At 39.9% G+C, this 13348-nt stretch overlaps 3 protein-coding genes across 6 annotated transcripts in view; all 3 read right to left on the bottom strand.

Annotated features, from left to right (window-relative positions):
• LOC137989392 (fibroblast growth factor receptor 1-like) overlaps positions 1-2885 on the bottom strand; it is a 35157-nt gene extending 32272 nt beyond the window's left edge. Inside the window, exon 1 of one of the 2 annotated variants that reach the window (XM_068835219.1) lies at positions 2746-2885. The gene's annotated coding sequence lies outside the window, so the exon portion shown is untranslated. The remainder of the gene's footprint in view (positions 1-2745) is intronic. The other variant, XM_068835218.1, reaches the window with a different exon arrangement.
• Positions 2886-7339: 4454 nt separating this feature from the next.
• Positions 7340-8059, bottom strand: LOC137989424 (uncharacterized). Its single transcript, XM_068835250.1, has one exon. It carries the CDS (start codon positions 8057-8059, stop codon positions 7340-7342), a length of 720 nt encoding a protein of 239 aa, XP_068691351.1.
• A 1750-nt stretch (positions 8060-9809) lies between these two features.
• LOC137989394 (proto-oncogene tyrosine-protein kinase receptor Ret-like) overlaps positions 9810-13348 on the bottom strand; it is a 39782-nt gene continuing 36243 nt past the window's right edge. The window contains exon 14 of one of the 3 annotated variants that reach the window (XM_068835224.1): positions 9810-11103. In XM_068835224.1, the coding sequence (XP_068691325.1) occupies positions 11047-11103 (57 nt within the window). In that variant the 3' untranslated portion in view covers positions 9810-11046. The remainder of the gene's footprint in view (positions 11104-13348) is intronic. The other 2 variants (XM_068835223.1, XM_068835222.1) reach the window with 2 other exon arrangements.

The following is a 13348-nucleotide window of genomic DNA, read 5'->3' as shown; positions in this document are numbered from 1 at the left end:
AAAGACATCTAGTGATGCTCATAGCTCTTAACTAACAGATCTACATATAAGCTTCAGTTAATATATATTAAATTACTGTGCGGAAAGATCACGCTATTGGTTGTGTAACGTAACATTCTAGCTTTTCGACCGTGTGTTTGCAAAGAGAAGTGCTGCAAACTACCATTGTGGGTCTCAGTCAAGCTCGTGGATTAAGAGCGCTGCGAGAAATGAACAACATGTATGAAGTAAAGACATAACTCTGTTCGCAGTTTTGAGAATTTTCAAACTTAAATTAAACATTTTTGTGATCGTTGCCGAGAGTATAAAACCCAGCTCTAAGCGCGAAAATCTCCCGAATAAAGAAAACATAACTTACTTACTGGGTATAAATGGAATCGATGGAGTCACAAAGTTAACATTTCATCAATTACATGCAACCAAATGTAACACCAAGTATTTGCTTAACAAAATATGCCCAATTTTGTCATGTAAAGGGTTTCCATGGCAACATGAAAGCTCTCCAAAACACTCTTTTGCTTCTTTATTTGCTTACGTTTCAAAAGTGAACTAGGTGACCTCCATCTACATATTTTACACATTTTTCATACTTAAATATCTCTGAAACCAATGCAGGTATTTCTAAACGGTAAACGGCGTTTTTAATCTTTCCTGTAATTCTATGTGATAAACCTAAAACTTAAAGGGATAAAAATTTGATCATAGCAGCACTTTAAAGTTGTGAAACTGGTTCCAGCCACCTTAAGAAAAGTGGTCGGAAATATTTTGCCATTTGCAATTGTGGATAGGGCAAAAAGCAAACTGATCTCCAGTCTGTGCACGTTTTTACTTTTGTAATCGGATTAGGATTGAGTGCTGACTTTTTCAATCTTTTAAATCTTGAATTAAATGAAAATTAACCATCAAAACATGACATCTCATAGGATGCGGCGATGCGGATCCGGTAACTCCCTGGAATCTGCATCCACCGCATAAAACAGAAGAAATGCCTGATATTAGTGATAAAGCAGCAGCTTACCATCCTCACAAACATTAAAGCCAAAGAGATTGACTATTTTGAAAAGCTTTTTTTCCCTGAACACTAAAGTCAACATGCCATTCCGTTCGCAAGATGAAAGGTCGTAAGCAGTTTCCACGCATTTTTCTCAATAAGCCTGGACACTAGTTCAACCGTGTTGTAAATTATAATTTCATAACATACCCTGGGATCGAAAAAAATATCCTGTCTCAACTACAAGATATATGAAATCGTACTGAAAATAGGAAGAAAGTGGTGAATGATCGGGGGAATGGATCGCGGTCCAACCACATTACAATTTTGCACTATATGTCCAAATTGAAACAAAATTCAGGACGAGAAACAAAATAAATTTTAATCGGCTTATTTATTTTAGCAAAAGCTGCGGCAAAATGCCAACTGTTAACCTTTTTATTTCAACGGCGAAAGCTGGTCGCAATTTGGCCACTCCTCCAGATATTTTAATCGCAAAGGCAAAACAAAATCAGTCGCTTATTGGTCGCAATTTCGAGTCTTGATTTACCATAAGCATGTAAATACATTGGACGCGCCTAATTATTAGTTTTTTAAATTGTTTTATTTCCGTTGCAATTTCCGCATAATCAACGCATCTTTACGTATAATATAGACAAAAATATCAGAAATATCCGCACAATCTTTAGTTTTTTGTCCTCATCCTATCAGAAGCCCAGCGAAAAAACATTTTTTTCTTTGGTTGGCTCTCTTGCAGATGTTCACAATCAGCTAAGGCACTAGGAATTAGAAAAGTCGGAAGAAAACTTTTACATGTTTTTAAGAAACTGGTTATTTTCTCGGAAAGAAATCAAAATAATTCAAGCACCAAAGCACGTGCACGTGTCGGCTAAAATTAATCTTTACGCATTATTCTTTATCAACAGTTATCGAAGGGGGCAGCATTGATGTATATATGAAGCAGAGAGACTACCGATTAGGTATAAGATATAGATTGCAGAACTGCAGACATGCAGCCTGCCAACAAAAAAGCCCATTTGTCAAATACGTACTGATGAAACTTGATAACAACAGACACATACGATGTGTCAAGCCCGTAAATCGCCTAACCGACTAGCTTTCTTTCCATGGGGCCACTTCTCTTAAAAAATTAACAACGTTGTATTTGCATAATTGGAACGAAAATTCTAGATGTTTTGGTTGTTTTGCACTCTAAAATTCTTCTTGGGGCTAAAATATTGTGCATCAATCAACATTTTTCTTCCCCTGAAAAATAATCTTCAAGGTTAAGTGTTAAAAATGTCTATTCTCGGCCTGGGATTCTCGGAAAAGCGATTGTGGGGACTATGGTAAGTTAAACATCGAGAACATTGAAAATTTAGCTAAATATATTTGACGGGAAGTAAAACATACCTATTAAATTTCATTAAATACCCAGTCTGCAATCTGCAGTCTTTAGTCTGTAATTTACTGACCACAAAACAGAAACAAACCAAAAAATGTTCTCAATACTGCAGTGAACTTATTGTTTTAAAATTTGATGCTTTGTAGTACTAAATTAAACTAGTTTCTCTCTCACTAGCCTAGCGGCTGGCGAAAATATGCAAATGTTGATAAGCGCAGGCGAAAAGCACCAAAGGAGCATCGTCTTTTGAGACACTCAAACGTCACCTAAACCGTTTATGAGCTCAGTGGCTATATGTCAAGTGATTGTCGAAATTGTGTTTCAAAACAACTACTGTATGTCAACTTACCTTAATATCGCAAAATGATCCAGGAAACAATAAATTTGAACCACATTCCTTCCATGATCGAATAGATAGCTCTCACTTACCCAGAGTCCTTGGGCTTTTTGGTCAGCGGGTGAGCCATATAAGGCTGGAACGTTACCAACCTTATATCCCCCCCCTATATCAAGCCCCGACCAACCATATCAGGCCCCAGCAAACAGCAGGATTTCTCGGTCATATTTAACACTTTTTGACCTCCGTACGGTCAGTAAAAGTCAGGAACAGTTCGATGATCAACAAAATGAAAATTAATTCTTAATCCCAAAGCGGCTGTGTTTTATTTTTTATCATCATATCAGATATCGCCTCGCAACTTCGTTCGACATGACCTCTGCTCCGTAGTTAATGGTTGTCACGTCTGAAGATGTTAAATGTGACAAGATGCATATTATTAAATTTCGCTACAAGAAAAATGCATTCTGTGGAAACAATACACACAAAATGTAGCTCTTTAACCTTTCGCATTGTTACCGATGAGAATTAAAGTACAGACGACTGCACATTTGATACTAATACCGATTTAGAGAACGACAGGAGGTAATTACGCAATTCTTTATTATTTCGATTTTGGTGACCACAAGGCAAACGCTGCAAGCAATTCGTCATCCATCATTCGTTATTTCTGAGTCACAATTGCAGGGATTTCAATAGAAGCCAGTTACCGGCGGTATACCGCCGCCGCTTTGCCTCTCACCGCCGGCTAGTTTACCTTGATTTCCAGTAAAAATGCTATCATAATATTGTCAAACTGCCGCCTTCAATGGGCTATCATGGACGGCTATTTCAGAAGTTATTAAAACCCCTGCAATTGGCATGTGGGACGCTTATAAAGACAGAGGTCCTAGTTGGGCAGACGGATTAAAGAAGCACTTGTTCGCTCGCATTTTAGAGCAAAACAAACAAACAAATCAACTTTTTCTTTATGCCCAAAAGAGTACAGATAATTGTTATTTAATGCCAGTTGACAATAAAAATTCGATTTTCATTCCTGAACAAAGGAAGAACCGATTAGTGCCCAAGGAAAGAATTTGTGTCCTAAGTATGAGCTATTACTGGTATTCTGTTTTGGCGCTGTCGTTCTCTTTCGCTCAGTCCTTTCATTTCTGTTCTAGATGTAGGCGTAAAACGATTCTCGTCCCGTCTCGACTGCCTGCCCCTGGGTTTCCGAGAATGAGGTCCTCCGGGCATCAGAGCTTCTAGAGATATATCAAAAATTGCAATACGCAGAAAAAGCAGCTCTAAGCAATTTAAAAATAAACTTTCAGCTTTAAGTTTACACCCTGCAGATGCTTGACTTGAATAACCGCGTAGCCACCAGTTTGGACCACAGATATCATGATATTTCAAACTAGAATGAAATCCGCGAAAAACGCAGATAGAAAACATCTTCCAAACCGTTTTCCACCTGAACACGAAAAGCGTTGACTATGTAAGAACATTCGTTGTTATATAGTAAGGCCGTGTAGCCGCGTCGAGCCACAGAAAGCGCGTGAAAAATGAGGCCTAGCTTATGTTCAGGTGAGTTAACCCTGGTTGAGCCTGCAATCCAATTGAAAACCAGTACCTGACCTCAGTGAGCTGTAAGCTTGAGCCCCCGATATGGTCATGTGATACTGGTCAATTAATCAAAAGATGGATGTCTAATATCAAAGATTTATGCTGTAAACCAGGGTGATACTGGTCACATTGGCATAGATGGAGGGGTGGACATACGGACGTACGTACGTACGGACGTCAATGACGTCATAGCCATAAAACCAAATTTTCTCGCATCGATGGGTTACCATATTTTTTTATCTATGGTGCTTCGCGCCTTCGGCGCGCGCTGAGCTCCGCTATTATAAGTTAACAGTTATCAGAAGCTCATGACCTTGAAGCGTTTAACTCTGGTTCAGTGCTGACGTTTTTCCGGTTTAAAATTTTCCTTATTGGATGTAACGTAGCTCGTGCATTTTCCCTCACATGGACTCTGGATCTGATTTTTGTCCATATTTGGGCATAAAAGTGGTGTCCTAAAATCCCCAGCTTTGTTCCAAGTTACACGCTTCAAGGTCACGTGCTTCTGCATTTATCCAATATTCAAAAAAGGTTAAAAGATATGCAAGCAATGGTCAAGTGTTAACTATTGCTTTTCAACCAGATTAATCCATTTGCCGATGCTGACCAGCCCTTTGCAAGTCTCTCCACGAGCGCTGTTGCTTCTCCAGAAATTGACCGAGACTTGTCCAGAGCATATGTGGCTTCATATTCAGATTTCAAGAAAGAACGATTCGAGCCCAAATGGTATAATAGTAATGATGATGATCATAATGATAATGACGATAACGATAAAAATAATAATCATCATCATCATCATAACAAAATTATTATTATTATTATTATTATTATTATTATTATTATGACAGTTTGAAACTTTTGAATGTCAATACCTTAAAGCTACCTGGGGCGTTAATCGTAACCCAGGAGCTCCTTAAAAACACCATGTTCAAGTCCTATTTACAAATATCTTTCTAAAAGTATTATCCACTTAAATCTATTAAACTATGTGAAAATATAAAATAAGTGATTGCTAAAATTAAAAAAAAAATGAATAATAATAAAAAAATAATAATAATACATTTTTTTTTTACAATAATGTCCTTTGCTGAATTGAAATTCGTGTTATATTGCTCGTAAAGTTTATGTGATTACTTTAAAAGTGCGGGCAATATTAAGAGAGCTTGATAAGACCGATTTCTGCATCTTTAGCAGGACTCCTTTAGTTCTCACTCTTGACCCGAGTAAATTCCTCATTCCCTCCTCCATGTCTATGGACCATCCACCTAGCACGTCAATAATGATGTTGTATTGTTGCACATCGTACCCAGGGTACTGTCGCTTTATCTCCCATCTTAGGGAGGCATACTTGGCTGTCTTCTCCTCTTCCTTACTTGTTCGGTTATCAATCCATGGACAGCTCATCTCTAGTGCTATCACCTTCTCCTGTTGGTGGTCGATAAAACGGGCATCGATTCTGTTTGCTCTCACCTCGGTGTGCTCAGCATAGAGCGGGACATCCCAGTAGGCTTGAAACTGGTCGTTTTCATATACCGGTTTGGGTTTTACTTGGGAGAACCATGGTGGGACTTTGTCAATAAGTTTGCGTCCTTCAGGATCTCGAAGAACAGGATCTTCAAGGCGTTATTGTGCCTTTCCAAGTACTTGTTCTGGGCCAAGGTGGGACATCCATCTAGAATATTCTGAACTGTTTCTGCTGATCTACGGCATAGCCTACATGCCACTTCAGTAGCTGGTCGGGCTCGCACCTTGTGACTGTAATATATTCGTGTTGGCAATAGTTGCTCGTAGAGCTCGATCACTCCTGCAACGGTGTTAGACGGACACAACGTCCAGTCCTTAAGCCAAGCAAAGCAGTCTGCTTTACTCAGACTTACATCCTCCCACCTACTTGTGTGTAGCTTTCCTTGCCACCTCTCTTCCCTCACAGCCTGTGTATTCTGCTTTTTTACAGTTTCCTTCAAGGCAACTTTGATCTTCTTGTCTGTGATTGTTACTCCCCCCTGGGTGATGCAGGGTGACGGGTGCTCAAGGTCCAGGCCAAGACCGAGCTCTGCTGCATACTTCACGCTATCCTTTAAAAATGAATGGTGTCCCACCTCACCTGCTCTTTCTTCAAACTTTCTCACAACTGCAATGGTCGGGTCCAGATTCTTGTAGACTTTCAGAGCAGCCTTTATCTTGACGAGTTTGTATTCTTGCTCGACTGATTTCAGCCCGCGCCCCCCTTTTTCCCTTGGGAGGTACAGTAATGCTGTCAAGCCTAGGGGGTGTTTGCCGCCGCCCTGAACCAGGATTTTTCGAACTTCTCTGTCAATTTGCCTAAGCTCTGCTATTGGCCAGCTCTGGGTCCACATTCGATACCCCAGTATGGGAAGGGCAAATTGGTTCGATGCAGCTACGCGGTTGTGATCTGACAGTGGACTTGACCAGATGACTGACATGCGTTGTAGGTATTCTTTGGCTGCAACATTCAAAGCTAACTTGTCATCTTGTTTTAAGTTCTCTAATGTTCCCAGGAACTTGTAATAAGTTCCTTCCTTTAGATTTGTCAGTACTGCTCCGTCATCCAACTGCACACCGGTTTCATCCTTCACCTGTACGCCTCTCCTTACATGGACGGTCGCGCATTTCCTTGGGTTCCATTCTAAGCCTAAATCTTGCATCGCACTCTTGGTTGACTTCAGAACCTTGTTGAGTTTGATGTCTGACGCTGCAAACGCCTTAAGGTCGTCAATATACAGCAAATCCGTTATCTTTGTGCTTAAGGGTTTGGACAACTTGTACCCCTCCGAAGCTCGTAGTTTCCAAGCCACAGGATTCATACACAGGGTGAACAACCTGGGGCACAATGCATCTCCCTGAGGGAGGCCGCGTCTGAATTGTATCACTTCAGACTTCTCTATCCCCTGCTTCGTCTTTGCGACGACTTTCGTGTTCCAGCTGTTGCACAGGCTCTCAATAGTGCGGCACAGCCAGGTTGGGAATCTGTGTAGAATCATCATCTCAGCAAGCCATTCATGGTCAACTGAGTCAAAGCTTTCTTGACATCAATCCAGGCCATGTTCAAGTTACGTTTCCCTCTGTCACAGTCTTGTGTGACCATTCTATCAATGAGCAGGTTATCAACAGTGCCATTGCATCCTGATTTGGCGCCTCTCTGTTCTCCCTCCATTAGGCCATATTCATTTAGGTGAAGATCCATTGGTCCTAATAAGCATGATGTAAACCACTTATACATAGTGTTCAAGCAGGTAATTGGTCTTTGGTTGCTACTTGAGAATTCTCCTGGCTTAGGGATCAACGTCGTTTTTCCCTCGGCAAACCGCATGGGGTATTCAGAAGGACTCTGGCCGATGGCTTGGAACGATTTGGTCACACCCTCATGCAGCGCATGTGCTTTCTTCCACCAATAGTTGGCAATTCTATCTGGCCCTGGAGCGCTCCAATTTCTTTTCTTCATGATAGTTTTCACTGCTTCAGTTGATTCAAGGACAAAATTCTCATTTGAAGGTGGTGGGACATATTTATTAATTGCCTCTCTTACATCCTCAAGCCAGGTAGCATTTCTGTTTCCTGTTCCTCCTTCACTCCACGCGTGCCTCCAAAATGAGCTTGCTTCTTCGATGTCTTCAAACTGATTGGCATCTGTTTCATTACTGATAGTGCTCTGGCGAGGTTTGTACTTAGGTCTGTTTAGATCCTTATCTTCCGCTATCATTTCTCCGAACTTTGCGTATACACGCCCTGGGTCAGTCTGGAACTGGTTGTTGAGTTCTCTGGATTGCTGTTGCTTTTTTCTCCGCGAATACTCTCTCTTTAATCTTCTCACAGTCGACTTTTTCTTTTCCATGTAATTCACTAGTTGCGCGACGGACAAGACTTTGCATTCTTCCAGCAGTACGGCTCCTTCCTTTTTTCGTGATCTTTTTATTCGCTTTTAATCTTTCTACTTCTGCTGCAGCTATAGAGATCTTTTTCCGCATTTCAGGTACCTTTCTTTCGTATTTAGCTTTCATTTTGTTTTGATAGTTGTTTTGTGTCGTTTGTGATGCTGAGCTTTTTTGTTTTTTCCATCCTTTATGCAGAAGGAACGCTACAGTGACTGCGTAAAGCGCACAGTTTGCAATCCACAGATAAACAAAGGGGTCGTTAGTTTGGAAACTCGTGGTTTTTGTCAGTTCGGTGATGGCTTTATTGATGTTTTCAATTTCTTTTTGACTTGGTCTTTCTTTTGTTCTGGTGTCAATGTCCCGATTCATGAATTCCGCGGGCTCTGAACTAATTGAGTCAAATATCTTGATAGCCGAGTCCAACAAAAGATTTGTTTCTTGACACAGCGATTCCTGTGGGACAGAGTGCTGTAACTCTGGTTCATTTGCATTTTCAAAAGTTTGTGTTTGCAAAGATTGAGAATTATTATCAAGCATATCGCAGATTTCTCTATCATTTTCAATAGGTGGTCTCCTTGTCCCAACTCGTTCGCAAATAGTTTCTCCGACATTCCCCAGTGATTTTTCCTGCCTCGCCGCTTGATCTCTTAGGTTCTGGCACGTAAAATCATGACCCTGGTATTATTATTATTATTATTGTTATTATTACTATTATTATTTTTATTTTTATTATTATTATTCTTTTCTTGATAAGCCACACGATGTTTTTGAAGTTCATTTTTTTAATAAAGACAAGACATGTTTCAGATGAGACATCATCCAGCCTGATGTTTTCAAGTTTCGATTAAAAAACCCGGGGCATGCGCGACCGTGATAGCTTCCCTTTAAAGCACATCAGAAATATGTATAAATCACAAAAATAATGAAACGACGGGGTTTGAATTTTGGAATATGTCTAACGGTTTCGAATAATAAAGGGCAGCCTTTTTGAGAAATAACAATAACAGCGGAGCGATGCGTCCCAAAGGCGTGGGCGAAGCGCCATGGGCAAGAAAATATGGTAAAGTATTTGTTCTTTGGCCACCGTACGACCGTCCACCTCCCCATGGAAGCCAATGTGACCAGTATCACGTGACCATATCGTGGGCTCGAGCTTAAACCTCATCGCGGCAGCAAGACAGTTTCCAGTATACATCTTTGGCTATGGGTATCCATGTTAAGATCGACTGACACAAGGTATCCGCTCACCAGTATCACTTGACAATATCGAGGGCTCAAGTTTAGAGCTCATCGAGGGCAGCTGCTTTTTTTTTTTTTTTTTTTGCTAACCGCTAACCAGGTCAGTACTAGGTTTCAATTGGATCGCAGACTGAAGCCGGGTTAACTAACTGTAAGAATACTCCAAAGGGACCCATAAAACAAAAAGCGTCACGAAACCACTAGTCTGCATTGATTTAAGTACTAATAACTAAGAGTCCCGTATGTAACCTGACCCTTACGGGCCAAATATTAACCAGTGTAGCTAGTTGCATGAAATCATTTGTTCTCTGAAAGAATAAATTTTATTTATTTTTTTTGTTTTCACCAATTTGGCCCAAGCGACTTATTTTACGAAATCAAACCAATTTATGACTCTGATCGCATCATACCCTGAAATTAGAGCCGACGACGCCTGGCTTTTTACTCAAGTTTTGAAGCAAAAGCTTTTCAGAGTAATTAAATGAAAGTAGAAGAAGAGACGAAGCAGTTGAACGAAATTACGGATATCCTGGCCGGATTCTCGAAAACTCTTTGGAAAAAATGAGTGAAAAAAAAAAAAACCAAATAAAACCAAAAAAAACAATAAATGCAATCTTCTCCAAGACTGTTTACAACGGAAGTGTTAATTCCCCAGAAATACATTATACGCATCAGGGGCCTTTCGGGTTCAGTAAATATTGCGTTTGCAACATTCTTTGCCTCTTGATACTGTTTTTCCCTATGGAATGGTGATTTTGACGTGTTTGGTCTAGCAATGTGGATATTGGTACGCGATTCTTGGAATAAATGATTTTTAAAGGCAACCTTTCGGCAGCTTACATGTGATAGTTTAGGGTAAAGATTAATGAATCGAACATTTCCTCTTTAAATCATCTACATTTCATTTAATTCACTCATCATATAATCATCATACTTCTTAATTTAAGTCAAATTAGTCATGAATCAATAATTGCTCAAAATGAAACTAGTAATATGCAAAATCCCTTACTCTTAGTAATGTAAGGCAGATTATTTGGAAATCATCATTAAAGTATTATTTTACTCCTCAATGCGAGGGAATCACCTCCTCTTTAATTATATTAGCTCGCTTTAATATTAAACTGAGGCCGGTTTCTCGAAGCCTGGCTCGCGCTAACCGTTGGTTAAGAGGTATCAAGACTTATAAATTTCCATGGTATTTAACGCTGGTCAACGCTACCTAGGCTTCGGGCAACCCGCGCTTTAAAAGCCTCTCAATAACTGAAACCAAAAATAATGCTGTGCGATTTGGGGACATATTGTCCTGAATTGAAACGTCTTTCACGGGGCTCCCTCTTTATGCTAAAGAGAGGGAAAAAACACTCAACAACAACAACAACAACAACAACATAACAACAGCAACAAGCGAAACCGAGAAAAGCATTCTCTTAAGAAACTACATTTTTAAGGTGTATCCTACACCGCCGGTATCTCACTAATATCTCATATCATGGTATTAAAAGTGTCAACGGAATAAAACGAGAATTCTCTTCCAGTTAATTGTTCCACGCGAATCAATCCTTGAGACACTGATCTTCTAGCAACTGGATGGCAGTACATTTTCGTAGAAAAGCTCCTCCAGGTTGACGTATTCCTAAACAACGGAACAAGGAAATGAGTTAGAAATTAGCAACCGAAAGCCTTCTTATCGTTATGTAAACCCCAATGACCATGCCCGGGGAGACAGACTAATTACCGAGTTAGGATTTCGAGTTGGATTTCGTGTTGGATTTCGAGTTGGATTTTCGAGTTAGGATTTCGAGTTGGATATTCGAGTTAGGATTTTCGAGTTGGATTTTCGAGTTGGATTTTCGAGTTAGGATTTCGAGTTGGATTTTCGAGTTAGGATCTCGAGTTGGATTTTCGAGTTGGATTTTCGAGTTAGGATTTTTTGGCGGGATTTTTTTGGCGGTTTTTTTTTGGGTGGGGTTTCAAATAAATTTTCAGTGGTTCTACACAACGTACTTTGTCAGTGGTGTTGCACATCGTCTCGAGGTCTTTTCAAGATGGAGGAGAAAGAGGATTGCAGATCGTTAAGGGCGATCTTGTTTAACTTATCCTAGTATTGCATTCGTAATTGTATTTTTGACTGGAAACAGTAGATGACACTTCAAAGAGTGCTTTTAGTTATTACTCATTAACTTTCGACTGTCTGTTCATTTGCGTGTCGAATCGGCCGGGGTTGTAACCATTAAAATCTTTCGTAAAATAATGTTTGATTTCAAGAGAACTATACACCAGATAAAACCTATACGTGATCCAAGAAATGTTAACTGGGTGGAATTTTCTTTTCAGAAGTACATGATATATTCAGGGCCGGCTGGAAGTGGCAAATATGGAAAGCCAGAAGAAATATTTTCAGCCATTTTTTGCGAGTCAATGTAACGAGGTGTAAATTATCTTTGTCCCAACGTCCCAGAATTGACAATTCTGATTTCAGATCCAGAGTATCAATAAACAGTAAAAAATATTGTGATCCCTATCCCAGGAGCTAAAAATCTGTTCTGTTTTGGGGTGGGAAAGGGGGTGGTCAAGACAACCACTTTTTATCTTAAGTGCGCTAATACTTTTGTAGAGGATTTTCTGTTCCCCAGACCAGGGTTGAACCAGGGTTTTTTTGGTAAAAAAATGGGGATAGGGAAACGAAGTGTTTGGTTTGGTTTTAATGCATTCACACTTGCATTGTTATTACCAGTGTGTCCCCTGACCAAAGCTTTATCAGGGTTTTTTGTTTACAAAGTTATTGATATGGAATACAAAATTAAATGAATCATAACTCATTTTCAGTTTAAAATTCTGTCATCTACTTTTATATCTGGTAGTTTTGGAAACGTGAGCAGGAGGGATGGGCAGGCCTTGAGTCCCCATGGTGAGAAGACTTATAAAGACCTTAATTACTTGAATGACGCGTACAAGCGTGCAATAATCGAAAGCCAGGGGCAAGAAGAAAAGCACTGTAACCAGCATTGGTGCCATTTGTTGGTCTTCAAAATATGGTGAGATTATAGGATTTATATCTTTGCCTTTTGTTGTGTCTAATTCTTAACGCGGATTTCTAAATTTCTACCACCAGAATAGATATGACGAATCATATTCTAGATCTTACCCTCGATTTACGCCCGGTTATCGTAATTTTTTTCGTTTCGTTTATCTTTTGGTATTAAAGCTTTTCCAATCTTGCTATTTTTGAAATGAGGAGCATGTTAGTGCCGAAGGGAAATAAGTTCATGAAAAACTCAATATCTTGCCTCTTACTTCATGTATGCTTTATATAGTGACGTCTCAGAATAAAAAGGCAAAACACTAACCCCACCCCTACACGAATTACTTTGTTGACTGCATTGGACTGGAAATCTACCAGACGGTTTACAAACAAAGTAGCCAATTCGTTGCAGCTGGATTACTAGTAAGCATGTCGAAAAAACTGACTCGAAATCCTAACTGGAAAATCCAACTCGAAATCCTAACTCGAAAATCCAACTCGAGATCCTAACTCGAAATCCAACTCGAAAATCCAACTCGAAATCCTAACTCGAAAATCCAACTGGAAAATCCAACTCGAAATCCAACTCGAAATCCAACTCGAGATCCTAACTCGGTAAATAGGCAACCTCAGGCCCGGGTTGCTCGAAGCATAGTTGGCGCTAACCAGCGTCAAACACCATGGAAACCTATATGTTTACAAACTTCGTAACCAACGGTTAGCGTTAACCAGGCTTTGAGCAACCGGCCCCAGTCTTTCTATCTTTCAAATGAAAATTGTAATGAGTTGCGAATTTCCATGCAAATCAAACTTTTTTTTTTCTGTTTAACTGCCTTCTCGCAGACTCGTTTTGAAA

Source organism: Montipora foliosa, unplaced genomic scaffold (genome assembly GCF_036669935.1).
Source record: "Montipora foliosa isolate CH-2021 unplaced genomic scaffold, ASM3666993v2 scaffold_458, whole genome shotgun sequence".
Classification (NCBI taxonomy): Eukaryota; Metazoa; Cnidaria; class Anthozoa; order Scleractinia; family Acroporidae; genus Montipora; species Montipora foliosa.
Note: the sequence above shows the minus strand (reverse complement) of the source record. Positions and strands in the feature narration are given on the sequence as shown.

Excerpts from the sequence above, each read along its gene's own strand:
- LOC137989424 (XM_068835250.1), bottom strand. The coding sequence starts at position 8,059 with ATGATAGCGGAAGATAAGGATCTAAACAGACCTAAGTACAAACCTCGC.